The sequence below is a fragment of the Sarcophilus harrisii genome, chromosome 6, assembly GCF_902635505.1.
Source record: "Sarcophilus harrisii chromosome 6, mSarHar1.11, whole genome shotgun sequence".
Classification (NCBI taxonomy): Eukaryota; Metazoa; Chordata; class Mammalia; order Dasyuromorphia; family Dasyuridae; genus Sarcophilus; species Sarcophilus harrisii.
Window position 1 is genome coordinate 240,322,261 of NC_045431.1, and position 24,719 is coordinate 240,346,979.

The window sequence follows — 24,719 nt, forward strand, 5'->3', positions numbered from 1 at the left end:
GCCGCCTTCTCCCGCCTCAGATCATCCCTTCGTTCATTCAAGAAACAAGCATCGGGCCCGCTGTGGGCACGGACGGCAGGAGGAGAAAAGGGAGCCCGTCCCTGCCCCGGGGGCTCTGCGCTTGCCAGCACCCACCGCACCGGGCAAAGCCTGAAGGATAATGGGGGAGGGGTGCCAGCGTCGGAGGGATCCGTCGGGCTTCCTGTGGGCAGGGCGTTGAGCTGGGGATTGCAGGGGGAGGGCACCCAGGTCATTGGGGCAATTTATACCGAGGTACCAAGGAGGAAATGGACCAGTTCGGGCAGGGGTCAGCCGGTGGGTCAGAGGGTGGGGGTCAGGCAGCAGGTCAGGCAGGGGTCGGCCAGTATGTCAAAGGGTCAAGGCAGGGGTTGGCCGTAGTTCAGACAGTGGAGGGCGCCCAACGGGACCCAGAGAGAGAGGAGCTTTGATAAGGATGGGAAAGACCCAAGGACAGCCCCGGGCCGTCGGAGTCGGGAGAGGCGAGCGTCCAGCGAGCGGTGATCATCTGTCGTGAGGCGTCAGGCCGTGTGTACGGGCCGGCGGGAGCCCGGGACACAGAGTCCCGGAGGGGCCGGTGACGTCAGGCAGGCCGACAGATGCGGCCACTGACCTTTCCGGGCTACGTGAACGAGCCCTTCCCCGGATCCCAGGCCAAAGACGGAGGGACGCGCGATGCTCCCTACAGCCCTTTCAGCTGGGGCCGGAGGCAGGGACTGGGGCTGCCGAAAGGGTCCCTTTGCTCCGAGGCACACGTCGCCTTCTGATTATCGGAAAGCGGGGCCCCAAGATGTCCCATCGCCCTCGGGCTGCCGCCATGGCCCCCCAGATGCAGGCGGCTGGTCACAGAATCCTCCCATAGGAGGGACCATGCAGCCTCCAGTCAGAACGAGCCGGGCCTCGGCCTCCGTTTGGAGGCCAGGGGAAGGCAGGCCCTTGGTGGGCAGCTCAGAGGCAGAGCCCCTTCGGACCTTCCCCCGGACCTGTCCCTGGGTCCAAGCAGAGTGAGCTGGAGAATGGAGCCCTCCCTTCATGGGCGCCCCCCCCCCCAGCCTGCCCAGAACGCAGCCCCAGACCAGGCACGTTCCCTCAGCCCACTCTGGGCCAGCAGGGCCCCTCCTGCGGTCCCCTCCCCACGGCCACCCCCCCACCCCCACCGCAAGCGGCCGGCCACCCATTGCTCCGTCGTTCTGGGCTCGCTGTGTTTGGCCTAAACTGGGTCTCACCCCTCAAAAGCCAAAGCCGCACCTGTGGCATCCGAGGCCGGGGGCACGAGCCCATTGGAGTGGGCAGTGGAGACCCCAGGACGTTTCCCGGCCAGTGATGGGGAGGGCGGGGGGGCGACGCGGAGCCCGGCAGCTTCCTGCTTTCCTTACTTTTGCTAAGCACCAGCCTCAGCTTTGCTGCTCCCGGCCCAAGGTGTTGTCAGAGCGCCCTCGGAACTGTGGCGCCTGGGACACAGCCCGGGTCACGGTGGCCTAGTTACAGCGCTTACCGCCTCCTACTCTTCAGCCCCCGAGAGGGGAGTCTTTCCAGGGGAGGGGGCCCTCCCTCCCCCCGTGCCCGGCTTTATCTCCCAGGCCCACAGCGGGGCCAGCCCGGCCCAGCCCGGGGCGGGGGGGGGGGGGGCGCAGAGGGAGAGCTTAGCTTCTTGTTTGCATGGGGGGAAGTAAAGAAACTTGATCTCTCTGAACCAAAGCAGCAGCAGCCGGAGTCCAGGCGCCGGGGACAGCGACCGCGGGCAAAGGACGGAGGGCTGGGCTCCCGCCAGCCTGGCTGGAACGCCCTGTGCCCCCAGGGAGCTGCGGAGGCTGGGCGGCGGTCAGCTTGCGCCCCCCCACCCCAATCTCTCCTCTTCCCTTTTGCTCCCATTCTCCTCTCCCACAGTGATTCATAAAGCCATGTGTGTGAAAGAGGAAGAGACTTAGATTAAAGGCAAGAACCTTGCTGGGACCCTGGGCTCCCCGGCCTCTCCCACCCTGCTCCGGCTGGGGCAGCAGCTGCCCCGCCCCTGTGCAGGGACCCCGGGACCTGGCTCTGACCCATCTCGGCAGGACTCGGGTCTCAGTTTCCCCACTTGCCAGTGGGGGACATTTCCCACAGCCTGGCCGGCCCCGGGTGGTGAGGAGGGAGGGGAGCGGGGTCTCAAAGGACCAGCCCCATTGCCTCGGCAATGGCGAGGAGCCCTAACGAGGCCCAGGGGGCCCAGGCGGCAATTAGGGGCAAGGACTCCAAGGGTTTCCGTGACCTTGGTGGGAGCCCACGGCGGGGACGGGGGCAGAGGGACCGGCCGAGGCCGGGGGAGGGAGAGGCGGCAGCCACTGGGCCCAGTCCTGTCCCACCGGGCAGAGTCCCTGGGCTCACCTTGGGGGTGCGGGCCCCAAGCACCCTAGGGGGGCACATGGGGGAGGGGGCAGCCTCTGGCCTTTCTCCTTTGTCTCTCACACAGTGAGCCTCTGTTTGACATCGGCCTTCTGGGAAGGGGGGCACAGGAGGCCCAGGCAGAACCCTCCTCCCTGGGCCTTTCATGGGGGCTGGTTGGGGGCACACAGAGGTGGCCCATGGGAGCGGGTGGGGCGGGGGGCCTGACCAGTGGGGGAGAATGGTCGCACCTCACTGAGCTCAATCCCCTCATTCTCCAATCCAGAGAGGTGGAAGGACCAGGAGCACTAACAGCCAGGGCGTCCAAGGCTGGCCCAGGCCCCGCCCCAAGTCTTCCCTACTCGGTGGTCGGCTCCAGAAACGGGGTGAGGAGGGCAGGCCCCACAACGCCAAACCAGCCAGGGCGCCATCATGGCGGCTGTTCTCCCCCTCCCCTTTCTCCCTTGGCCTCCCAAAGGCCCCCGAACCCTATTTTACAGCCCAGGAAACTCGCTGCCAGGACCTAGGCTCCCTGGGGGAAGGGGAGGGGATCCAGGTGCCAAGGAAATTCTGGAACACGAGAGACCCCTCCTCGCTGCACTGGCCAAGTGGAGACACGCCCCAAAGGAGCACGGGAAGGACCACTCCCCCGTGGGGCCAATGGAACCAGCCTTTATTAAGTACCTACACGTGTCCCAGAGTCCTTGGGTCCGGCCTCGGGTCTGGCCTTGGGCCTTCACTCTCCCATCCTGGGCCGGAGCCAGCCCAACTCTTTCCTGGCAGTGAAGGGGAAACTGAGGCCTGGAGTGAGGAGGGCCCGGTCTGACGTGATCACGGGCGATTCAGGGTCAGAGGTGACGAGTCTGGGCTGGTGATGGAGTCCCGGGGGGGGGCAGAACCCCAGAATCTCATTGGGCACAGACCCTTTCCTGCTGGAGTCGGTGATTATCACCCGCCTGTGACCAACCTCTGGGCCACCTGGAGGGGCCAGAACTGGGGCCTGGGCCTCCCTGGCCGATCCAGGCTGCAGGGGGGCGCCTGGGGAGGAGGGGTGCAGGGGCGGTCCTCCCCAAGAGGAGGAGCGCAGGCCCGCAGCCCCTGGAGACAAGTGGCCTTCCTGCCACTGGGTCCAGAGAAGGGAGGCCGGTGGGGCAGCCTGGAAGCTCGCCGCATCCCCTCCCTCCCCAGCCTCCCAGGAGGCCTCTCAGAACCGTGTGTCCAGGAAGGAGGAGGAGGCCCGGTGGCTCCTGGAGGGGCCCTCTGTCGGGGGAGCCCGGGGTCGCCTCAGGATCCCATGAAAGGTCTTGCCCCGGGTCTGGGGCTTCTTCCGGGGCCGCGGCTCCTCCGGGGGGTGCACCACGATGCGCGGGACCTCCCGGCCCGGCGGCTTGGCAGCGGCCAGCTGCTGAGCCTCAAAGATGGCCGGGGCCCCGGGCAGGCGGTCCTGGGGCCTCAGCTGCAGCTCCGGGGAGGTGCGCTGGAGCTTGGCCAGCTGAAGGAGGCTCTCCCGCCGCAGGTCTCGCTCCGACACGGCCACCGTGTGAACCTGCAGGGACAGCTCGCTGAGGGCCGGGAGTCTGGGAGGGCTGGAGGAGTCCGGGTGGGCCGGGGGGGGTCTCGGGGGGCTGGGGGTCTGGGTTGGACTGGTGGGCAGGGGACGCCTCCGCCTGGGGAGGGGGCTGCGGCGAACACCCACCTGCGCCATGAAGGGCTCCTCCTGCAGCTGGGCCGGCGGGATGGAACGCAGCGCCTCCAGCGTCTCCAGCAGCCCCGGGCAGGCCCTGCGCTGCTCGGCCGTGCCCAGGGCCAGACGGACCATGGTCAGCCCCACCCGGAACAGGACCTTCACCCCTGGGGAGACAGGGCACATCAGCGGAGCCCCCACGGCCCACCCCCGCCCAGCGCGGCCTCGAGGCCTCCCAGAAGCCCGTCCCACTGGGCTCTAAGAAGTCCCTGCCATTTCCGACATGGCGGACAGCTCACATCCTCTGTCCCCCCGCTCCTTCCTGTTCCTTCCTCGTATGTCAGGGCTCCCAGGCCCGCCCGGCTCTCCTCCCCGGGACACGCGGCGACCCTCCTGAACTGTGACCAAGAGCTGACCACGCTGCCCGACCGCAGCCTGGCGGGACAGAGGGGAGGGACTCGGCCCCATTCCTGCCGTCCACTGCGGCCCAGCCCCTGGCTACCATACGATGACACTCACGCTGAGCTTGTGGCTGCCCAGTCCCTTTCCAGACAAACCTGTCCAATGCACCTCCCCCACTCAGAGCCTGGGAGGTTCATTTTTGGACCCGAGTGTCAGACTTTACGTTTCTTCCCCTTCAACTTGCTCTCGTTGGATCGGACACGGTTCTGGCCCGGAGAGGCCGGCCGTCCCCCAGCGTATCAGCCCCTTCAGCTTTGCGCCATTGGCAACGGGGAGGAGCCAGCCACCGGTGCTTCTCTCCCCATCACCTGCACTAAACGGTGAGGGCTGGAGGCAGCCTCGGAGCCAGACCTGGAGGCCGGCCTTCACCTCGGGGACCTTGAGGCCGTGTTGTGGCACAAACCAGGCTCACTCCGGCCCCCTGCCCCTGCCCCTGCTACTTCGAACCCCATAGCCTTCACTCTCAAGCCCCTTCCCTCAGGAAGCCCTCTTGGATTTCCCCAATCCCTGCCAAAGGTCACTTTCAGGGGAGCTGGAAGGCCAAGGGGATGGAGCCCAGGGTGGGCTGCCCCAAGGGAGAGAGCTGGAGAGCTATGGGACATCACCCTGATGAAGAAACAACCCAGGCCTGGGCTGCCTGCCCCAAGAGGACCAGCTGGGGCTCCATCGCCCTGGCCCGGGCCCTGTTACCCGGCCCAGGTTCCCATTGCCCCAGGGCCCCATCACCCCATCGCCCCGGCCCAGGCCGTGCCCCCAGGAGTGAGCAGAAGCCAGATCCCAGGAGTCTCTTTCTGACCGAATGTACCAAGAGCTCAAGGATGCCAAGAGCCAGGATGCCCAAGTCCTTCAGACTCAAACCTGACCAAGCCTCCTTTCCCCCTTTGGGCCTCCAAGCAGCCTCCCCCACTCACTCCCCATTCCAGCTCCTTTTCACCAATTAGTCAATAAATATTAAGTACCGACTGTGTACCTAAATTCGTGCTGGGAGCTCACAGGCCAGCAATACTACGGCCGTTTTACGCATCACCATTTTACGTGCTGCCCAGCGTGAGCTCCTCAGGGACAGGCACACAGGGAGCGCTGAAGAGATGCTGCTCCTGTCACTGCTTTGTGTTTTAACTTGTGTGTCAGTCGGGACCTTATATAAAGTTTCCTTGTTCAATAACTGCCCAGAACTCCGCCCACCCCGTGCAGGCCTTGGGCCCGAGCCTTAGAGCCGGGAAGGCCCTTGCAAGGCCCTGAATTCCTGGGTTCCGTGCAGGTCTTGGCCGCTGGGCCGGCACGTGGGAAGGCTCGCACAGAGCAGGGGGCGGAGTTGCTGGCCTCCTGTTCCTGCCAAATCGGACCATCCCAGACCGGAGCCAGCCACGCATTAAGAGGAAATGTCCGCGCCGGCAGACCCTGGGCACCAGGACTGGGGGGCCTGGAGCTGGCTGAACCCATCTGGAAGAGCCATTAGCCTTGTTCTGCTCAGCGCCTGAGGCAGAAACGGGACCCAGGGTGGAAGGAGGGGACAGACTGAGGCCCATCAGGATCCTTGGCTGTCCCTGAGGTCAGGTGGAATGGACCGCCCACCTGGAGGAGTGAGCTCCCCAGCCCTGGAGGCCCTTGTGGAGGCTGGGTGGGTTTCTTACTCCGAGAGCCCCCAAGAGCGGCTGCCACGTTACTCCGAGAGCATCTTGGAGAGTGGCTGCCACGTTACTCCAGAGCATCTTAGAGAGCGGCTGCCATGTTACTCTGAGAGCATCTTAAAAAGTGGCTGCCACAGCTACCATGTTACTCAGAGAGCGTTTTAGAGAGTGGCTGCCACATTACTCTGATAGTGTCTTAGAGAGAGGCTGCCAGGCTGCCAGATTACTCCAAGAGCATCTTAAAAAGTGGCTTCCACATTACTCTGAGAGCATCTTAGAGAGCGGCTGCCACGGCTGCCACGGCTGCCACGTTACTCTGAGAGCGTCTTGGAGAGCGACTGCCATGCTTGGCCCCGTTCGGGCCCACTCACCTTCGCTGAAGAAGGCGTCCCAGATGCGCAGAACAGTGGCGAAGGGCAGGCAGCGGGCAAAGAGGCAGAGGAACCACTCGGGCAGGTAGAGGAGGGGCCCCACGCCCTGCTGCTGGAGGTGCTTGTGGATCCGTGGACATAGCTTGCTCAGCAGGGCCGAGAACACCTCGGCGTCCAGCCGTATGGCCTCCTTGGGACAGCCCAGCCGGGGCCAATGAGCCCCAGGCTGGAGCCGTCGCCCCCCGACGACCCCCTCCCCCTCCCCCGGGCTGGCCCCAGCGCCTTCCCCAGGAGGCTCGTCCTCAGGCCTATCCGTTCTCCTGAGGATCACTGACCCCCCAAGGTACCCAGAGGCCCCCGGGCATGGGGTCACTCACCATGTGGGGTCCGTAGTAGCCGGGCAGGTAGAACTCACAGATCTGCACCAAACACCAGAACGCCTCCTGGGGGGCAGGAGATTGGGGAGGAAAAGTAGGAACGGGGAAAACGGGGTCCTGCATTTCTGGGGGGGCACTTCCTTTATTGGTGTGGGGCAGGAGAGGTGAACTCCCCGGCCCAGGGTGGGGAAGGGGGGATGATGTCCTTCAGAACTGAAAGACAGACTCATTGGATGGGGCTGATGAGGATGGGGTGGGGCTTATTTAGTAAGGAAAGTAAATGACTTTGGGGGACTCATTAGGGCTGAGGAGGAGGAAGGGAGGCTCCTTGGGGCGGAGGCTCACCTCGGGGGGCATCTGCATGAGTAGCACGGCAGCCACTGGCCCCTGGGCCTGGCAATAGCCCTGTTCGGGCCGATGGAGGGTGTAGGCCTTAAGCACATTCAGAAGTCCCTGCTGCCTGTGTCAGGAAATGCTATTAGGGACCCAGTGACCCCCCCCCAAGCCAACACCCCTTCTCTCTGATTCCAAGGCCGGCCTGAAAGGACCACCAGCCCTGGCTTTGGCCAAAAGGGAGGCAGCAGCCAGGCCCGGGCAAGTCTTAAACAAGCAGGGTACCGTCTTTGAGCGTGGGCAGCCCCAACTACCGCCCCTGGACCCTCCCGCTGGGCTGATATCTCCCGGCCCCAGGCCTATCCTGAGGGAGCCAGCCCCGCACCCCCCTCTCTCCCCCGCACGGCCCCAGGAGAGCCGAGGATCATTCCTCTTACCCATGACCTTGGGGGGACAGGAACATTTCGTGGAGGGGGAACTGGCGATGCAGGTCTCTGCCGATGGTCTCTAGCCACTGAGGGTCCCCCGGGGCTGAGACCAGTTCCTGGGGTTAAGGAGGAACAGACATATGGAAGGAAGAGCCAAGGCAGGGCTGGGGCAGAAGGCTGGGAATGGACGGTCCGGAGTGGCCCCCTCCTGCCCAGGGGCTCCTCAGGAAGCCTCCAAGAGGTTCCTGCCTCCCATTCCGGGCTCCCCTTCTCCTGGGAGGTGGGAGGGGGACGGGTGGGCTTGGGAAGGGTTACTTTCAGGAAAAGCAGCTGCCCACACCGCTGTATCCCAGCTTCCTCCTTCCCGTGGCCTTGTTACCTCAGAGCTGGGGGCGCTGAGTGGGAGCCATGAGGCGGAGAAGGGGACAGAAAGGGGAGCAGGGGCCCCCGCACCCTCACCTGGTAGGTGTTGGGGTTTTGGGCCTGTCGGCTTTTGGCCCCACAAAGCAGGGGCCAGCAGCGGGCACGGAGGGCAGAGGGGATCCCTTTTCGGCACTGGATCTTCACCTGCAGGCAAGGGTGCCGTCCTCAACTGGATGCCCCCCACCCGCCCCCCTCCCAGGAGGCCTGTTTCAGCCTCTCCATCCCCTCCCCCACAGCAGCTTCAGGTCCAAAGCCTGGCGGGGGGAGGGGGGAGCTGGGCACTGGACACATGAGCTCTCCAAGTAGAGAACAGGGTCAGACCCCCCCATACACACCCTGAGAAAAATGAGCTATTCTGGAGTTTACATGTGACTTCCTTTGGGTTAATCCCGGTCCCCAGAAGGCCCCCGGAGTCCATGCCCGCAGCCGGATTCTGCACTTGTGCATCAGCCCTCTCGGGACCAGAGTCTTTGCCCCCTTCTTGTGGGGGTTCCTCTGAGCTCGGAGGCAGACTCGGTGCTTTTAAGGCAAGAAAAGGCCTTAAAGCTCTAGAAACGAGGCTGGATCAAGGCGTTCCGGTCTGGGGCAGGGACCCTGAGGTGCCCTGGAGGACGGATGCGAGAGAGAAGGGACCCAGGAGAGTCTGGGCCCGGGCAGCTGAGCGGCCCCCCAGGGTCTCAGCCTCTGGGCCAGCCAGGAGGTCTAGGCTCGAGTCCCACTGCGGTGCCCGGGCCGTGACTCTCGCGGGCTCCCCAAGTCCCTTAAAGTGCAGCGGCGGCTCCACGCGGGCCCAGGCCCGTGAGATAGCAGCTCCCCCTCCCTCCGGCTGTGGCCGGCCCAGTGCTGGGCCTTTCCCCCCGCCCCCGCCGGGGCCCTCACCTTCTTGGGCCGCCTGGACATGGTCTTCTCCCAGTGAGAGGTCATCTCCACCCACTTCATTTCTCGCTGCCGGATCAGCTCCAGCGGGGGCTGCCCTGGGCTGAGGTGGTCAGATAGGACAGGCCCCCCCACGGTCACTGTCTGCCCCACGGCTGGGGGAGGGGCAGCACCCTGAGTCTTTCTTGTTGTCATCGTGATGGGAAGGATGTGGCTTAGCATGTGGTTGGGAGGGGGAGGGGACCCGGCGCAGGTTCCCCTCCCTGCTGGGCCACCTCCGAGCGGAGGCCAAGGGAGCTCGGGCCGGGCAGCCAAAGGCCGGGCAGCCTGCGGCAGAGGGGGCTGCCCGTTTCTGGGCCATCCCACCGAGGAGTCTCCGGGCGCCAGCTTTGTCGGGTTCTAGACTTGCCAAAGCCGGGGAGGGGACCGTGTTCCCTGCTTCTGGGGACCGTGGCTCGGCCTTTGCTTGTCTCACCAAGGAGGACCAGCCCCCAGCCCACCCCGAGCCCTTCTCCCTTACAGCTCCTGCTCTGCCTCCCCCCCGAGGCTGATACTCTTTCAATGACCCCTCCCCCTCGGAGGGGGCCTGGAGCTTGGCTCCCCCCCATGTTAGAGCTGAGGCTGCGGCGTATTCCAAGCCCCCCTTGGTAACCTCCTTAGCTGGATGACCTCTGAACGTTCCTTCCAAGTGCTCCCGACTTCCAGTCTCTGGCCCCCCCTTCCCAGCTCCCCAAAACCTGTACTGGGCTCGAGACTCTCCCCTGGCCCTGATCCCCGCTGAGCTCTGCAAACCCCGGCTCATGAGGAACATTTACTGCATCACACGCAACCCTGGAGCCTCGAATGGTGGATCGCGTCCCACCCGCGCCCATCCCCAGGTGGTCCCTCTCTAGGCCCTGCCCCGGGCCGGCTCACCCCGCCTCCGAGAGCTGGGCATCGCCCCCGATGAAGCCGTAGCGGTCCGCCCTGCGGTAGGGTCCTGGACCGTTGAGCTCCGAGTCCGAGCCGAGCGAGCTGGAATCGTCCTGGGTATCCAGGGCCTGGGCCAGGTCCTCCCCCAGGGCGGCAGCCATGGATCGCCTGCCCTCCTGCAAATAAGGGAAGCCAGCGTCCAGGTGTGCCTGCCAGCAGCCCCTTGTCCCCCACCGCCCCAGGGCCTCAAGTTGGTCCTCCTCCTCCTGCGATCCTCCCCCCCCTCCTCCTCCTGCGATCCTCCTACCCCCTCCTCCTCCTACAGTCCTCCTCCCCCTCCTCCTCCTGCGGTCCTCCTCCCCCTCCTCCTCCTGCGGTCCTCCTCCCCCTCCTCCTCCTGTGGTCCTCCTCCCCCTCCTCCTCCTACAGTCCTCCTCTCCCTCCTCCTCCTCCTCCTGTCCTCCTCCCCCTCCTGTCCTCCTCTTCCCAAGGACTCACCTCAGGGCCCTTGCCCTCCGCTGCGGGCGTCCCCGTCCTCCCCGGGCCAGCCTGGGCTCCCCCGCCAAGCGCCCGGCGGACTCACCTCCGTCTCCCGGCCTCGCTCAGCCTCACCTCAGCCCGGCGGCACTTCCTCCCCAGCATCACTTCCTCCTCAGCATCAGATAGCGCCGGGGAGCCCCGGGAGCGAGGGTGGGGGCCCCTGTGCCGGCTCCTTCCTGCCCCGCACCCCCCCCCCCGGCCGCCCCCTCCCCCTTCTCCAGGCTGGGACAGAATCTCCCCTTCTTCCTCACCGGGGGCCTGGCGGGAGCGCCCCCGGTCTGTGTCCTGAACCCTGAAACTCCTGCCACGGCCCGAGGGCAGAAGGGACCCCACTTGGGCTTCCTCATAGGGGACTCGGCCAGGGTGGGGGAGGGGGGCTCCGTGGCGCATCCCCCTGGTGCGCCCCCTGCTGCCTCGGGGGTGAAGCCCGTTTCCTCATAGAAGTGTGGCTGAGAGAGCCAGGCAGGGCAGGCTGGCTCCCGTCCTTCCTGGCCCCCCAAGTTCATCTCCCTCTTCTCTTGCCCTTCCTCCAATTTGTCCTTGTCTTCATCATCATCACCGCAGCGGAGCCCCTCCCCCACGTCATTATCGGCCCCATCCCCGCACTGATGTCCCCTCCTCCCCGTGGCCTTCATCACCACCATCATCATCATCACCGTCCCCGTGACAGCTAACGCTTCTGCAGCGTGTCAGTTTCTACAGCGCTCCGCCGCGCCCATTTTACAGATGCGGACTCGGCAGCGGGCAGAGGTGGGAGCCCTGCCCGGGTCCCGCCAGCTGGGAAGCGGACAGAGGCCGACTCGATCCCGGTCGGGGGGGCCCCCCCCCACGCCGGGGGCAAAGCGCCACCTGGCGGCTCCTCGCCCTCGTTCTCCGCCCCCTCCTAGTCCCCGCCCCCAAGCCGGCACAGGCCCCGCCCAGCGCTGCCCCGCCCTCTTCCGGTTCGCTCTTTATTTCCTGGTTCAGCCCCTCTCGATTCTTTTCCGGCTCTGGCTGCAGCCCCTCCCTGTCCTTCCGGCGTCTCTTCCTGCTCCTTCCTCGGCCGCCCCTCGCTTCCTCCTATCCGGGCCGTCGGCACGCTCGCCGGCCCCACCCCTCGTCTCCTCCTCCCCCTATAGGAGCCGTCTTCTCGCTCACTGGTCCCGCCCCCTCGATCCACCGTCGCCGCGGCCGCTCCCCTCCCGGGCGGCGGGGGCGCTGTGGTGCGCGGCTCGGGGCGGGGCCTGGGCGGGGGCTGAGGCCGCGGGCAGAGGGCGGAGGGCGCGGCGGCGGAGGAGGAGGCGGCGGCGTGAGCGGGCGGCGGCGGCGGCGGCGGCGGCGGGAGCGGCGGGCACGGGCCGGAGGGACGCAGCCGGGGCCCTCGGGGCGGCGCCGCCATGTCCGACAGCGAGAAGCTCAACCTGGACTCCATCATCGGGCGGCTGCTGGAAGGTACCGGGCGGGGGGCCGGAGGCCGGGCGGGGGCGGGGGAGGGGGCGGCCGGAAGCGGGCCGGGCCTCGCCGGAAGTGCCCGCGGGCGGGGTGGGGGGGAGGGCCGCCTCTGAGGCCTGTGTCCAGTGCAGGGTTCCCGGCCCGGCAAGAACGTGCAGCTGACGGAGAACGAGATCCGCGGCCTGTGCCTCAAGTCCCGCGAGATCTTCCTGAGCCAGCCCATCCTCCTGGAGCTCGAGGCGCCCCTCAAGATCTGCGGTGAGACTCCCCGCGGGGCCCCCCCAGGAAGCGCCATTTCCCCCTGCACTGATTAGGCGCCCCCAGCCGCATTTATTAATTGCTGGGTGTATGCGGGGGCTGCCCGGCCCTGAGCCCAGCCAGCCGCTCCCTGACTTACAAGCGGGGGAAGTTAAGCCGGTAACTCGGCCTGCGCCTGGGACTCCAGGGAGAGCCGGTCCCGGCCCCGCCCCGCCCCTTCAGGGCCGCTGCCGGCGCTTGTTGGGAGCCCCGGGCCAGGCTAGGGGGGAGGGCAGTAGCACCGTGACCGCCGCCCGCCCCAGCCGGGCCCCTGATTGGCTACAGACCCCGGGAGCCCTGGGGAGGCACTTTCCGGGCCTGGGCGTGGGCCCCGCACCTGTGGCCAGCCCGGGCTGGGGCCTCCCCCTCACGGGCCTCTCGCCCCTGCAGGCGACATCCACGGCCAGTACTATGACCTGCTCAGATTGTTCGAGTACGGGGGCTTCCCCCCTGAGAGCAACTACCTCTTCCTGGGGGACTACGTGGACCGGGGCAAGCAGTCCCTGGAGACCATCTGCCTGCTGCTGGCCTACAAGATCAAGTACCCCGAGAACTTCTTCCTCCTCCGCGGCAACCACGAGTGCGCCAGCATCAACCGCATCTATGGCTTCTACGACGAGTGTGAGCAGGGGCGGGGCGGCCTTCCAGCAGTCGGGGGGCCGGGCCTCTGGGGAGGATCCGGGCTCCCCCTCCCCAGCCCTCCCCCCCATCTCCCCCTCCCCAGCCTCGCCACAGAAATGAGCCCTCCCCTGCCCCCACAGGCAAGAGACGCTACAACATAAAGCTCTGGAAAACCTTCACGGACTGCTTCAACTGCCTGCCCATCGCGGCCATTGTGGACGAGAAGATTTTCTGCTGTCACGGAGGTGAGGGGGGGGCCGGGGGTTGGGGGTTAGGGTTAGGGATCAAGGGCCGGGCACTCAGGGGAGCTGCGTTTCCCCCACCCCAGGACTGTCCCCAGACCTGCAGTCCATGGAGCAGATCCGGCGCATCATGAGGCCCACAGACGTGCCAGACCAAGGGCTGCTGTGTGACCTCCTGTGGTCAGACCCCGACAAGGACGTGCAGGGCTGGGGGGAGAACGACCGCGGCGTCTCCTTCACCTTCGGGGCCGAGGTGGTGGCCAAGTTCCTTCACAAGCACGACCTGGACCTCATCTGCCGGGCACACCAGGTTGGGGGGGGACACGGTTTGGGGACCGGGGAGGGGGCATGGGCTGGCGGTGCTCAGAGGGCACCACTGACCGGCCTCACTCTGGCCCAGGTGGTAGAAGACGGCTACGAGTTCTTTGCCAAGCGGCAGCTGGTCACCCTCTTCTCCGCCCCCAACTACTGTGGCGAGTTTGACAATGCGGGCGCCATGATGAGTGTGGACGAAACCCTCATGTGCTCTTTCCAGGTGGGTGGGCCGGGGTCTGGGAGGGAGGGGGACTTGGGAGTCCGGGCCACCCAGGGGAGGGGCCCTTCTGACCTGCCTGTCCCCCCTGCAGATCCTTAAACCGGCCGACAAGAACAAAGGCAAATACGGGCAGTTCAGCGGCTTGAATCCTGGCGGCCGCCCCATCACCCCACCCCGTAACTCTGCCAAGGCCAAGAAGTAGCCGCCCCGGGCCCCCCAGGGAAGACTGACTGTCCAGAATCCTGGCTCCTCTCAGGGTCTCCGAGGCCCGGGGGGGCCGCTAGTGGCAGGGAGCACCAACCCTCGGGGTCATTTTCTTTTATAAAAAACAAAGTCAAATAGAGTCTGACCCCCCTCTGGCCCCGCCCTCTGAGCTGGGTCCTGGGAGGGGCAGTGGGGAGGGGGCGGGAAGGCCGGCTTGAGTCCTGCCGGGCTCAGCTGCCCTGTCGGGCTCAGCTGCCCTGTCGGGGGCCGCCAGGCTCTGTGCCCTCCTCTGGTCTTTTTGGAATAAACGTCAAAGCTGGATTCTCCCCGGCCTCCCGGCCTGCCTTTTGTTCAGGAACCACGCGTGCTTTGAGTTAGGGAGGCTTTATTGAGGGACCAGGTGCCGCCTGGGATGGCCGTGGCAGCCGCCCGCCCCCTGCCCGCCGAGGGGGCATCTCCACCGAGAACGCCGCTCCCTCCAAGCAGCGGCCGGGCCTTTCCCGGCATGAGCCAGGCGGGCGTCGAAGCTTCCTCCTGAGGTGGCACAGCTATAGGAGCCCCAAAGCCGGGCTCAGCCCTCTCCTTCGCTGTCCTCGGCCAGCACCGGGTTGGGTTCGGAGGGGGGCTCCATCGGGGCCAATACTGAACCGAAGAAGAGGGAACGGAACTAGAAGCGGAGAGACAAGCCACACTGAGTCCGGGCTCTGCGCCGGAGAAGCCCCCACCCCCTGGGAAGCAGAGCAGGGAATCACCGGTTCACCTTTTTTAGAGGAGGGGTCCCAGGTATCACATTGGACTCTGCCTCCTCTTCCTCTGACACGGGGGAAGGAGTCCGGGGGCCCTCAGCCACCCCTTCACCCACAGTTGTTTCCATGGCAATCATGTAAGAGTCAATGTCGTCATTGGCGAAGTCATCCTGGTGTGTGGTGCTGGGGGAGGAAGGCCCAGAGCTGGGGGTGAGTGGCCAGACAGAGCGGCCCCTCCCACCGGGGGTCACTAGGCTGAGACAGCTCAGGAGGGGCTGGGGTGGGGAGCTAGAACAAGGAAGTCTGGACTGAAGCTGAGGTCAGTGGGGGGAGGGGGAGAAGAGCTGGACCACAAGGCCACCGATAGGAGGAGGTGTTCTCGGCAAGTGGAGCCGGGGCGTCCAAGAGAGCGGCCTCACCTGTGAGGCCCCTGCCCAGGCTCCTGCCCGGCCTGTGGCTCAGCGAGGGTGGCCAGGACAAAATGACCGTCCAGCAGCGAGTCCTCAATGGTGAAGATGGCCGGCCTGAGGGGAAGGGATCAGAAACAGCGGGAGGGAGTGGCCGCAGGCTCCGCAGTTCCCCCCCTTGCTGACCTTTGAGGGTCCCCCACTTCCCCGTCCCGGGCTGGGAGGCCACCATACCTGCCGGGAACATCAAAGTGGATGTTGAGGGAAAGGTTGGCGGACTCTGCGAAACTCAGGAGACCCTGGAAGACCAGAACCAGAGTCAGTAGAGGTCTGGCTCAGTGAGAGCGGGGCCACTCAGAGGGGGGACGGGGCCTCACCCGGAACTCCTTGAGGCAGAAGGTGATGGAGGCGCCCTCCTGGGCCTGCAGCTGCTGGAACTCGTCCTCACTGAGGCTCATCTCGGTCATCATCGCCCTGGCAGCATCTCGGAGGAAGAAGCCGGGCCTCTGTCCTTGTCCCCCCCACACTCCCCGAGCACTCCCCCAAAAGCAGGGGCACCTCCCCCGCCCCCAGGCCCCTCTCGGGCTCACCTGTATCGTCCTCCAGGTAGCTCCTGAAGACCACTCGGCGCCCCCGGCTCACCCCCAGCGTCACCTCCGACAGCGCCGGTGAGAACGGCGACACGGCCTCCACCAGCACCCTGTCCGGAGCACAGAGCGAGGGCGCTCAATCAGGAGCCCCCCGACCCCCTGGCCGGCTCTGAAAGTGACGTCACTGATTTGGTCCTTCTGAGCAGCCCAAGGCGCAGAGCCAGCACCCCTCACCTGGGGAGGGGGGGGAGAAGGGGGGGATAGGTTTTTGTGCGTGTGCACATGCGGGCTTGGGGGAAGCACAGGCTCACCGGGCCTGGGCGCGTAGCAGGTGGGGGCACTCCGCGGGGTCAAAGATGGCCTGCAGGGACTCGCACTCCTGGAAGGACAGGTTGTAGGTCTTGGTCACACCTGGGGGGCATAGGCAGAAGGTTAGGCCCCGCCCCAGAGTGCTAGCCCCGCCCCCGATGCACTGGCCCCGCCCCCGCACCGTGTTTGCAGTGCAGCTGGACCACCAGGCGGTTGCTCTCGGGACTCAGGGTGATACAGCAGCGCTCCACCGTCTTCTCTAGCGCCGCCAGCGAGCGGAACACGGCCAGGAAGGACTGCCGGGGAACACGGCGCGGCCATCAGCGCGACGGCGGGGCCCCGGCCCCGGCCCCCGCCCCGCGTCCCGCCCGCCCGCGCCCTCACCTTCATGAGGACCTTGCAGCGCGGCGGCTGCCTCTGCGGGGGCCGGGCCGCCTGGTAGTGCTGGAAGAAGAGCGGCGCGAAGAGGAAGCACGCGAAGGCCGAGCGCGACGTGTTCACCGTGCGCAGGGAGAGCTGGGGACGGAAGTCAGGGGTCAGCGGTCGGAGCTTCCTGGTCCCGCCCTCCCCCCCGCTCGCGCCCGCGCACCCCCTCACCCCGTCCTCCAGCGGTTCCAGGTAGAGCTCGTCTCCGATGCGCGACAGCGAATGCGCGGCCTTGCCCAGCACTGCGGGAAAGGCCCGGGGTCAGAGGGCAGAGGCCGTGACCTCCGATCCCGCCCCCGGCCCTCGCCCGGCACTCACCCCGCACATTTCCCCCAGTCACGAGACACTTCATGTCACCCGCCTCCCCCGCCGGCTTCCCTCGGTCGGCCCGGCCTCAGCACCGTGGGCCGGCTCCCTTCCCGCGCGCTGGGCCTCGGGCAGGTCCCCGGTGCCGGCCCCCGCCCGCCTCGCCCTCTCATTGGACCGCGCGCCGCCGAAGCGGGCTCCTCCATCACGTGGACTGGAAACCGACCTATCTTTGCTGTGCTCAGCGCCACGTGACAGTAGTCCACCCCTCTCCGCGTGTCACGTGAGAAAACAGCCGGCCTCCGTTGCTCGCCCTCGTCACGTGATCTCATCTGACCGACTTGGGTGACGTCACGACGCCCTCGTTAGAGAAGCCCCGCCCCTAGGAGGCGCATGCGTAGATGCTTCCGTCTCTCCTTCCCCCCGCCCCCTGGAACCGCCCTCTCGTGCCCATCTTGCAGATTCGGAAAAGTGAGATTCTGAGATGCGCAAAGACGGAGCCTGGGCCCCGGGAAAGTCTTTCGATGTGGTTTTTCTCAAAAGTGTTACCATTGCTTATTATAAGTTGTTCTCCATTAGGGTGGGCGCGGTCCTACCACGCAGTAGGTACTTAATAAATACTTGGAAAACATGGTAGGTTGGTGGGTCGCCCTCGGAAGGTGGCGGATGATCAATAAATCACATTTCTCCCTCCCTCCCTCTCCAATGTGACCCCATTTTCCCCATGGGGGAGAGTGGGCACATCCCCGGGGCAGGGGGAGCCCCCGCCCGCGAGATGTATGTGCTCAGTCCAATCGGAGACAGATGGGGAGGGGCCCCGGAGAGTAAAGAGCCCCCCCCCCCCAAGAGACAGCCAGCTTCTGCAGCTGGGGAGTGTCAGTGACCACAAGGGGGCACCATGGTAACCCGGGGGGGTAGAAAATCCCGCGTCACACCTGCTGCCTGGGGGGAAGCGGGGAGGAGGGGAGAGCCCGAGCTGGGGGACAAAACGTGCTGTGAGCAGGAGGGGGGACCCCTGCCCCCCAACCCCCCGCCCCCGTTCCAAGGCCCTTGGAAGCCAGCTGAGGAACTCGGGCCCTGGGCACAGACTTGGCCAGGACCGGGTCCCAGGAGGCCCCGCAGGGAATCTGGGAAAGCAGCTGCGTCCCCGTGGTTCCGGGAGACCCCAGCTCTGAACCAGGAGGGACTGGTGCCAGCACCTCCCCGGTGCGGGGGAGGCAGCCCCGGAGGGGAACCCCGAGGTTCTGTCAGTTCCCGGGGCTGAAGCAGCCTGGAATCTCGCAGCCGCTGGAGCTGGAGGCTGCCCTCGCCGAGGTCCCGGGACTAGCGCTGCCCCGGGCAGAGCCGCCGGCCCCTTGCACCACTCCTTTCACTCAGGTGCCCAGTCCTGCGGGGTCCTCTCCATCATCGTGCGCGTCCGGGAAGGCAGCTCCACCCCGGAGTTGTGGGCGCCCCAGCATCTGTCTGCCTCTGTTGTTAGGAAACAGGCTAGTGGGGGCTCATGAACCGCAGCACCGCTCGTCCCCCTTGCAATGAGAAAAAGGGGGAAGGAAGGCCCGCCCCCAACCCTCGGTTAGTATTCTTGCCAAGAAAACCCCAAATGGGGCCACAGAGCAGGGCAGGACTCAACAACGACAAAGGCTATAAACAGGTGAGTTTCAGAAAAAGAAATGCAATCAATAGCCACTTAAAATACTGCTCCAGATCGCTAGTTAGAGAAATGGAATTAGAAATTCAAACAGCTCGGAGGTACTAGCTCATACCCATCAGTATGACTAAGGTATCAAAAAAAGAAAAAAAGGGGAAATGGCAAATGCTGCATTAAAAAATGCTAAGTGCTTTGTGTTCTTGGGAAGTGCATCCGGCCTCTGCAAAGCGATTTGGACTCTATAAAACCTATTTGCTTGGCTTGGCAATACTACCACTAGGGAGAGCTACAGCCCAAAGAGATCAAAGCAAGAGGAAAAGAACCCATATGGATACGAATATAGCCCAAAAAAAAAAAAAAAAAAAAATGGTGGCAAAGAATTAGAAACTGAGGGGATACCCATCAATTGGGCAATGGCTGAACAAGTTGTGGCAGGTACTACTGTGATGTAAGAAGTGATGGGGGCGACTGGGACACTAATGCATTGTTGGTGGAGTTGGGAATGATCAAACTGCATATCCTTCGATGCAGGAGTGTCTCTACTTGTATCCTAAAGAGGGAAAAGGACTCGCACGGGCAAAAATGTTTGTGGTGGCAAGGAACAGAGGGGATGCCCAAGAATTGGGCAATGGCTGACCGAGTTGTGGTCCATGAAGGCGATGAAATACTATTGTTCTAGAGAAAAGATGAGCAGGCCGATTTCAAAAAAGCCTGGAAAGACTTAGAACTGATGCTGAGGGAAGGGAGCGGAACCAGGAGAACGTCGTACACAGCAACAGCAACACGGTGATGAGCAACTAGGAAAGACTTGGCTCTTCTCAGCAATCCGGCGATCCAAGACAATTCCAACAGACTTGGAAGGGAAAAGGGCATCCGCATGCAGGGAGCGAGCGCCGAAGATCGAATGGGGATCACCTGGTTTGGTTTCCTTCCCGTTTGTTCTGCTTTTTCTTTCACAACACGACTCATAGGGAAATATGTTAAAAATGAAGGTCCATGTAAAACCTAAAAATAAAGAAAGAAAAGGTTTAAAAACATTTTAAAAATAAAACAATGAGAGGGATGGCTTCAGAAACACCTGGGAAGACTTACACGACCTGGCTGAGGAGAAGGATTACACGGGACCAATAGTAATCAACTTCGAAAGACTTTACGGATACTGATCAACTCACCGACCAATTACCATTCCAGGGGACTCATGATGAAACCCGGGACTCGCCACCAGATATCGAGCCAAGGGACTTTGAATGCAGAGGAAAGTGTATTCTCTCTTTTTTCTTCCCATTCTTCCTGCCTGCCTTCCAAGAAAAGTAAGAAAGGGAGGAAGGAGGGAAAGAGTAGGAAGGAGGAAGGGAAAGGAAGAGAGGTAAGGAAGGAAGAAAAAACTCAAGTTGGAACATGGCTAATGGGGGATTTGTTTTACGTGACTTCCTATTTTAGTTTTGTTTTTTCTTACCTTTTTAATACATTTGAGAAGGGGAAGAGAGAGCATTGGAGGAAAAAAATTACTTAAAAAAAAAAAAAAAAAGAGTCATTCACTGAGTTCCTCCTAGAATAGAGAACTAGCCTGCTGTGTGAGGGCCACTTGGGACAGTGAGCCAAGGGGGAGCTACACTCTATGTTTCTAATATTTACTAGCTGTGTGACCCTGGACAAGTCATTTTAGCCCCATCTGCCTCCGTTTTCTCATCTGCAAAATGAGCTGGAGAAAAAAGATGGCAAAGCCCCCTGGTACCTTTGCCAAGAAAACCTTCAATGGGGGCATGAAGAATTGGTCACAACTGAAAAATGACAGAATAATAAATTGTTGAGACAGGGATTGTGCTTTTCTCTCCAGCACCTAAGATAGTACCTGGTCCTTAGCAGTTGCTCAATAAGTGATCAAAGGGGACGATTTCCAAATTAAAGGTCATCTGGGTGGCTGAGTTTGGAGCGATGGGAAGTCTAAGGTGAGAGCGCCTGTCCTTCAGGTTACCCTGACATGGCCGTGTCACTGTGGGACTGTTTCGTGGCCCCTCCTTCACCTTTCCGAGAAAACAAAGGCGTCCATGCTTCTGACCCTTCCGGAAAGGCCGGCCCTAAGGGGATGCTCAGTGAGGGTGACCCCAAGAACTCCCATTCTTGGACCTCGCCTGGCTTCAGCTGAGTCACCTCCCCATGGCCTGGTGCCTCATGGTCTGGAAAGCCCAACAAAGGGCACTTTGAAAGGGGCGCTGAAGCTGCCCCCGCCCCCTGCTCCGAGGCCTTTCGGGGCAGCCCCTGGGCACCCTGTTCTGGGAAGGGCTCTTGGCTGACCTTGTTAATGAATGATCCCAGAAGCTTGCTCACCACTGGATGTTTTTCCTTTGGTCTCAGCAACTCACAGTGATTGTCTATGAGTAAGTGTGTGGAGGGCTGCCGTTGACCTGGGGGGGGTGGTTATATCCGCTCTAACGGGATGCTGATCTGCAGAAAGAGAGAATTAACCTCATGCCCCCCCCCACACACAGGAAAAACTGCAAGTCACCCTTGGAAAGTCACTTGGTTTCCATTTAATTAACCAGTTTGTGCTGCACGTTGCACCGGCGATGGCGGCTTTATTATCTTTCCCTTCTCCGAAGGAAGAAGTCACCCAAAGCCTGAGCAGGTTCCGCGCCCAGCTCTGACAGTGGGCGTTTCACATTCTCTCCCCGGATTTGAGACTGGAAGGAGCTCAGCCGCCGCCGGGCCCCATCCCGTACCCACAGGAGTCGCCACTAAGCCAGGTACCTGGATCAGCTCGTCAATGTGGAATCATCAGCTATCCGAAAAGGTGTTTTTAAACCTAATTTGCTTTATTGACATTTCTTCGTCACTTTCTTCAGACTGGGCAACTAATAAAACAATCAGTTCAGGCCCCGTTAGGCGTTTGCCACTTTTCTGAGGTGGGAATGCTCACACTGAACGTCAGCATCACCTCGAGTCACTCCGAAGCAGGATGGGACAAGTGGCTGTCCGGCCTCTGCCCGAAGGCCTCCAAGGAGGACGGGGAGGCTGCCCTTCCTGCTCTGGGACGGCCCTTCCCGTCAGCACATGCTTCCTTCCGAATGGGGTCCCGAGTTGCCCCTTGGTATCTCCCCGACTGCTACAAATTCTGCCTCCCGGCGCCCTCTTCCACACAAGAGCCCTCGAGTCAGAGAGAGCAGCCTTTTCTGCACACTCCCGTGACATCTGGAGGCATCTCCTGTCTGGACCTCTCCCTGACCACTGTACCCAGGCAGCTCTGCAGGAGAAAGGACCCCTCTCTCACTGCAGTCCGGCTCCGTCACAGGCTCCCCCGAGGCCGTGGTCCTCTGCGAAGGAAGGGTGACGACCACATGACAGAGACTCGGGGTCCTTCAGCCTCCCTTGTCGAAGCCCTGCTCCAGCGCTGGGACCCAGAACCCACCGTGGTGCCCCCCTATCCCATGTGGAGGACGGGAGTCCCTCCCTCATCTTCCTGCTCATGGCCCACCAGCCTCGCCATCCCCCATCAGGTACCTGGGATGTCATTTGGCACTCGCCCCTATTGAATTTCTTCTGCTCAGGTGTCGCTCAGGGCTCTGGCCTTTTTGGGGGCCCCGATGCTTGTCATCCAATGGGTTTAGGGTGGTCTCCCGAGTCTGGCATACTGCTGTTTTGTCATTTTAGAAGGGGAGGGTGCAGGGGGGCTGGGGGTGATGGCGGCGGGGGCTGGGCTTTCCCAGGGAACGAACCAGTTCTGGGTCATGGGCTGGGGGGTCCAGCTGAACGGGGGGCCACATGGAGTCACTCACGGAAACCTGGATCAGCACTGCCGGGGGCTAGAAGGAGGTACGTTTAGGGCCCATGAAAGGCAGCTCTACTTCCCACGTGGGGGAGGGTACTGATGGAACTCGTTATTTTAAGATGTGTCCAGGCTGGAAATAGAAAGTTTCACAAAAGGTTTAGCCAAATCCACGGACGACGGCCCCATTAATGAGTTAGCAAGGGAACCACGAGGTTTGGGGCCCATGCCTCCCAGGGGAGGCAGCCATGGTCTCCCCCACACCGGCCCTGGAAGGGCCACAGACAAAAGCCTCTCTGGGCTGATGAAGGCCTCTCTGGGCTGACCAAGGCCTCTCTGGGTTTCTCCCTGAGGCCGCTGTTCTCATGGGCTGCTGTGAGAAAGGCAGGACAGAGCGATGAGAAAAATGGACTTCAGAGAGTGCTGGGCCCAGGGGACCAGCCCAGGAGAACGGGGGGGGGGGGGCGCCCTCACGGTTCCAGATCCCACCTCAAGTCCAGAAGGACGGGCCGCCCGGGAAGCACCGAGGGTGATGATGATAACAACCGAAATGGGTGCGGCGCTTCCCAGTGTGGACAGCATCCTCCCAGGAGGGCTCGTTGAGCCCCAGCAAGCCCCTGAAATACCAAGTGCAAGTTTGATTTTTTTCAACTGTCCAATTTCGTATTTTTCAATTAAAGCTTTTTCTTTTCAAAACATACGACGGGGGCACCAGCCCTGAAGTCAGGGGGACCCGAGTCCAAAACTGGCCTCAGACACGCCTGGCTGTGTGACCCTGGGCAAGTCACTTAACCCCAATTTCCTCAACAAAAAAAGAAACAAAAAACACATGCTCGGGTCATGTTCCAACACTGACCCTTGCCCACCTTGTGTCTCAGATTTCCCCTCCTTCCCCCTCCCCTCCCCAAGCAACCCAGCAGATGCTAAACCTGTTAAAATAGAAGTTAAACCCACTGCGAAAACATCTCTACAACCATCTGACCCGCGCTTTATTACTGCAGAAACAAGCTCGGGAAGGAGGCGTGTCCCGGGCAGCCGGACCCGGGGCTTTCTAACCCTGAGCATTTCGGGGCCAGCTTCCCTGCGTCCCCCTCGTTCGGGCTCTGGGCAACGTGGGGGGACCAAGGGGGAGCGGGGCCAGAGCTGGCCGGGGCTATCCCCGCCGTGGCCGGGAGAGGGCGCACGACGCCGCAGCTACTTCCCTCAGTCTGTGCCCCGAGAGCCGTCCCTGGTTCAGGCAGCCGGGGGTGGGCTGGGTACTCACGGGAGCCCCGCGGGGAGGAGAGCCGAAAGCCCCCAACCCGCTCGGGAGGAACCCCTCGGGCCGCTGCCGTTCGTTCATTCGTTAAGGGGTCTCGGCGGTGACGCCCCCCTCTCCCCCCCCCCCCCCCCCCCCCCCCCCCCCCCCCCCCCCCCCCAATTCTCCAGGGCTGGGAATGTAAACGCGCCCCAGGCCCACCCGGGGACCAGGAGCCGCTGGCTCGTCCCCGAGGCCCCGCCCGCTCTAAAGGCCACGGGAGCCTCCAGAACCTCCCTGCACAGTACGGCCTCCGATGGCAGGTCCTCCCTCCCCCAAGTCCGGCTCCTGGTCTGAGGAGAGCCCTGGCCCTGAGCTGGGGAGGGGCCGGATCCCACCCCCTCCCGTGAGACCCCGCGCTCCCGCTGCCAGTCCCGCCGCCTCCGGGAAGCCCCCCCTGCTTGTCCGGCGGCGAGGAGTTGGGGACAGCTGGCCTCACCCCCTCGAGGGGCGAAGTGCCCGTGATGCTCTGGGCCGCCCAGAGGCCCTCCCCGCCCTTCTCCCTCGGGGGCAGAGCCGGGGCCGCGGGCCGTTCTCTGGCTCCCCCTCCGGGGGGCGGCAGCTCAGGAAGGCCGTACCTGGCCCCGCTCCCCTTCCCGGCCCCCGGCCCTCAGGAGGCCCCGCCGGCCGCACGTTGGCAGGCGCAGCCCGAGAGGGAGGGAAGGAGCGGATCGGGTGGCAGCCGGTGACTCAGCACTTCAGGATAAGGATCTCCCCCCCCCCCCAACCAGGGGAGACCCAGTCATGAGGCCTGGGGGGTGGGCTGGCCGGGCCGAGGCCGCGGGGGCGTTCGGGGCTCCCGGAGCCCGAGAGCGCAGGGGAAGGCGGGGGGAGCTCGCGGCCGGGCCGGGGAGAGGCCGGGAGGGCCGGGGGGCCGGAGGGCGGGAGGGCCGGGAGGGGTGGGAGGGGCCCGGGAGGGCCGGGAGGACAGGGCCCAAGGCCGGGAAAGGGCCGGGAAAGAGGGAGGACGGGGGGCCGGACCAGGCGTACCTAACCAAACCGGGACCCGGAGGCGGGGGGGCCCGGGGGGCTGGGACAGGCTGGGAGGGCCCCCAGGGGGGCCCAAGGCCAGGGGGGGGCCGGGGGGCCAGGGCCCCCCCGGGCTCCTGGGGGGGCTCCTTTCCCCCGGCCCCTTGGGAAAAGGGAAGGAGGGGGTGTGGTTTCCAAAAAGGGCCTGGCAGCCTGGAGCAATTCCTGCCGGGTTTCCTTCCCCTCCCAGCCTCCCCACCCTCCTGCCCTCAGCTGCCTCAGTCCCCGCCGGCACGCCACCACAAATGCCAGCAGTCTCATGAGCTGGAAGCTCCGGGCGGGAGAATGTCAGCCGGGGGTGGGGCGGCCGGGGAAGCGCCCCCCGCAGCCGCGGCCCCCCCCCCCCCGCCCCCCCCGCAGCGGCTCCCCCCAAAGGCAGCGGATACCCCGCAGCCGCAGTTCCCCCCCAGCAGCGGGTCCCCCAAAGGCGGCTCCCCCCCCACAGGGGTTCC

The 24,719-nt window shown here is 64.0% G+C and overlaps 3 protein-coding genes and 1 long non-coding RNA gene across 5 annotated transcripts; 1 reads left to right on the forward strand and 3 right to left on the reverse strand.

Moving 5' to 3' along the window:
- Positions 1-322: 322 nt before the first annotated feature.
- TBC1D10C (TBC1 domain family member 10C) lies at positions 323-10,583 on the reverse strand. The gene is made up of 10 exons (XM_031943251.1): positions 10,375-10,583; positions 9,880-10,052; positions 8,968-9,067; positions 8,125-8,232; positions 7,675-7,781; positions 7,250-7,364; positions 6,905-6,970; positions 6,528-6,717; positions 4,076-4,230; positions 323-3,925 (listed from the first exon to the last, which is right to left on the reverse strand). Exons 2-10 carry the CDS (start codon positions 10,035-10,037, stop codon positions 3,584-3,586), a joined length of 1,341 nt encoding a protein of 446 aa, XP_031799111.1. The 5' UTR covers positions 10,038-10,052; positions 10,375-10,583; the 3' UTR covers positions 323-3,583.
- A 1,124-nt stretch (positions 10,584-11,707) lies between these two features.
- Positions 11,708-14,072, forward strand: PPP1CA (protein phosphatase 1 catalytic subunit alpha). The gene is made up of 7 exons (XM_031943254.1): positions 11,708-11,847; positions 11,974-12,105; positions 12,535-12,765; positions 12,906-13,010; positions 13,094-13,317; positions 13,408-13,542; positions 13,634-14,072. Exons 1-7 carry the CDS (start codon positions 11,793-11,795, stop codon positions 13,742-13,744), a joined length of 993 nt encoding a protein of 330 aa, XP_031799114.1. The 5' UTR covers positions 11,708-11,792; the 3' UTR covers positions 13,745-14,072.
- A 42-nt stretch (positions 14,073-14,114) lies between these two features.
- On the reverse strand, positions 14,115-17,383 carry RAD9A (RAD9 checkpoint clamp component A). Of its 2 annotated transcripts, none has more exons than XM_031943252.1 (11): positions 16,757-17,383; positions 16,396-16,466; positions 16,183-16,314; positions 15,980-16,094; positions 15,801-15,900; positions 15,490-15,599; positions 15,277-15,383; positions 15,134-15,198; positions 14,912-15,016; positions 14,507-14,675; positions 14,115-14,413 (listed from the first exon to the last, which is right to left on the reverse strand). In XM_031943252.1, the coding sequence occupies exons 1-11, from the start codon at positions 16,860-16,862 to the stop codon at positions 14,318-14,320; spliced, it is 1,176 nt and encodes a 391-aa protein (XP_031799112.1). In that variant the 5' UTR covers positions 16,863-17,383; the 3' UTR covers positions 14,115-14,317. The 2 variants fall into 2 exon arrangements, with proteins under 2 accessions (XP_031799112.1, XP_031799113.1); XM_031943253.1 differs by lacking the exon at positions 16,757-17,383 and adding an exon at positions 16,543-16,715.
- A 1,154-nt stretch (positions 17,384-18,537) lies between these two features.
- Positions 18,538-22,621, reverse strand: LOC105751022. The gene is made up of 6 exons (XR_001121346.3): positions 21,677-22,621; positions 20,927-21,489; positions 20,507-20,623; positions 20,031-20,202; positions 19,351-19,472; positions 18,538-19,183 (listed from the first exon to the last, which is right to left on the reverse strand). It is a non-coding gene; the product is annotated as an uncharacterized LOC105751022 (long non-coding RNA).
- Between the last annotated feature and the right edge of the window lie 2,098 nt (positions 22,622-24,719).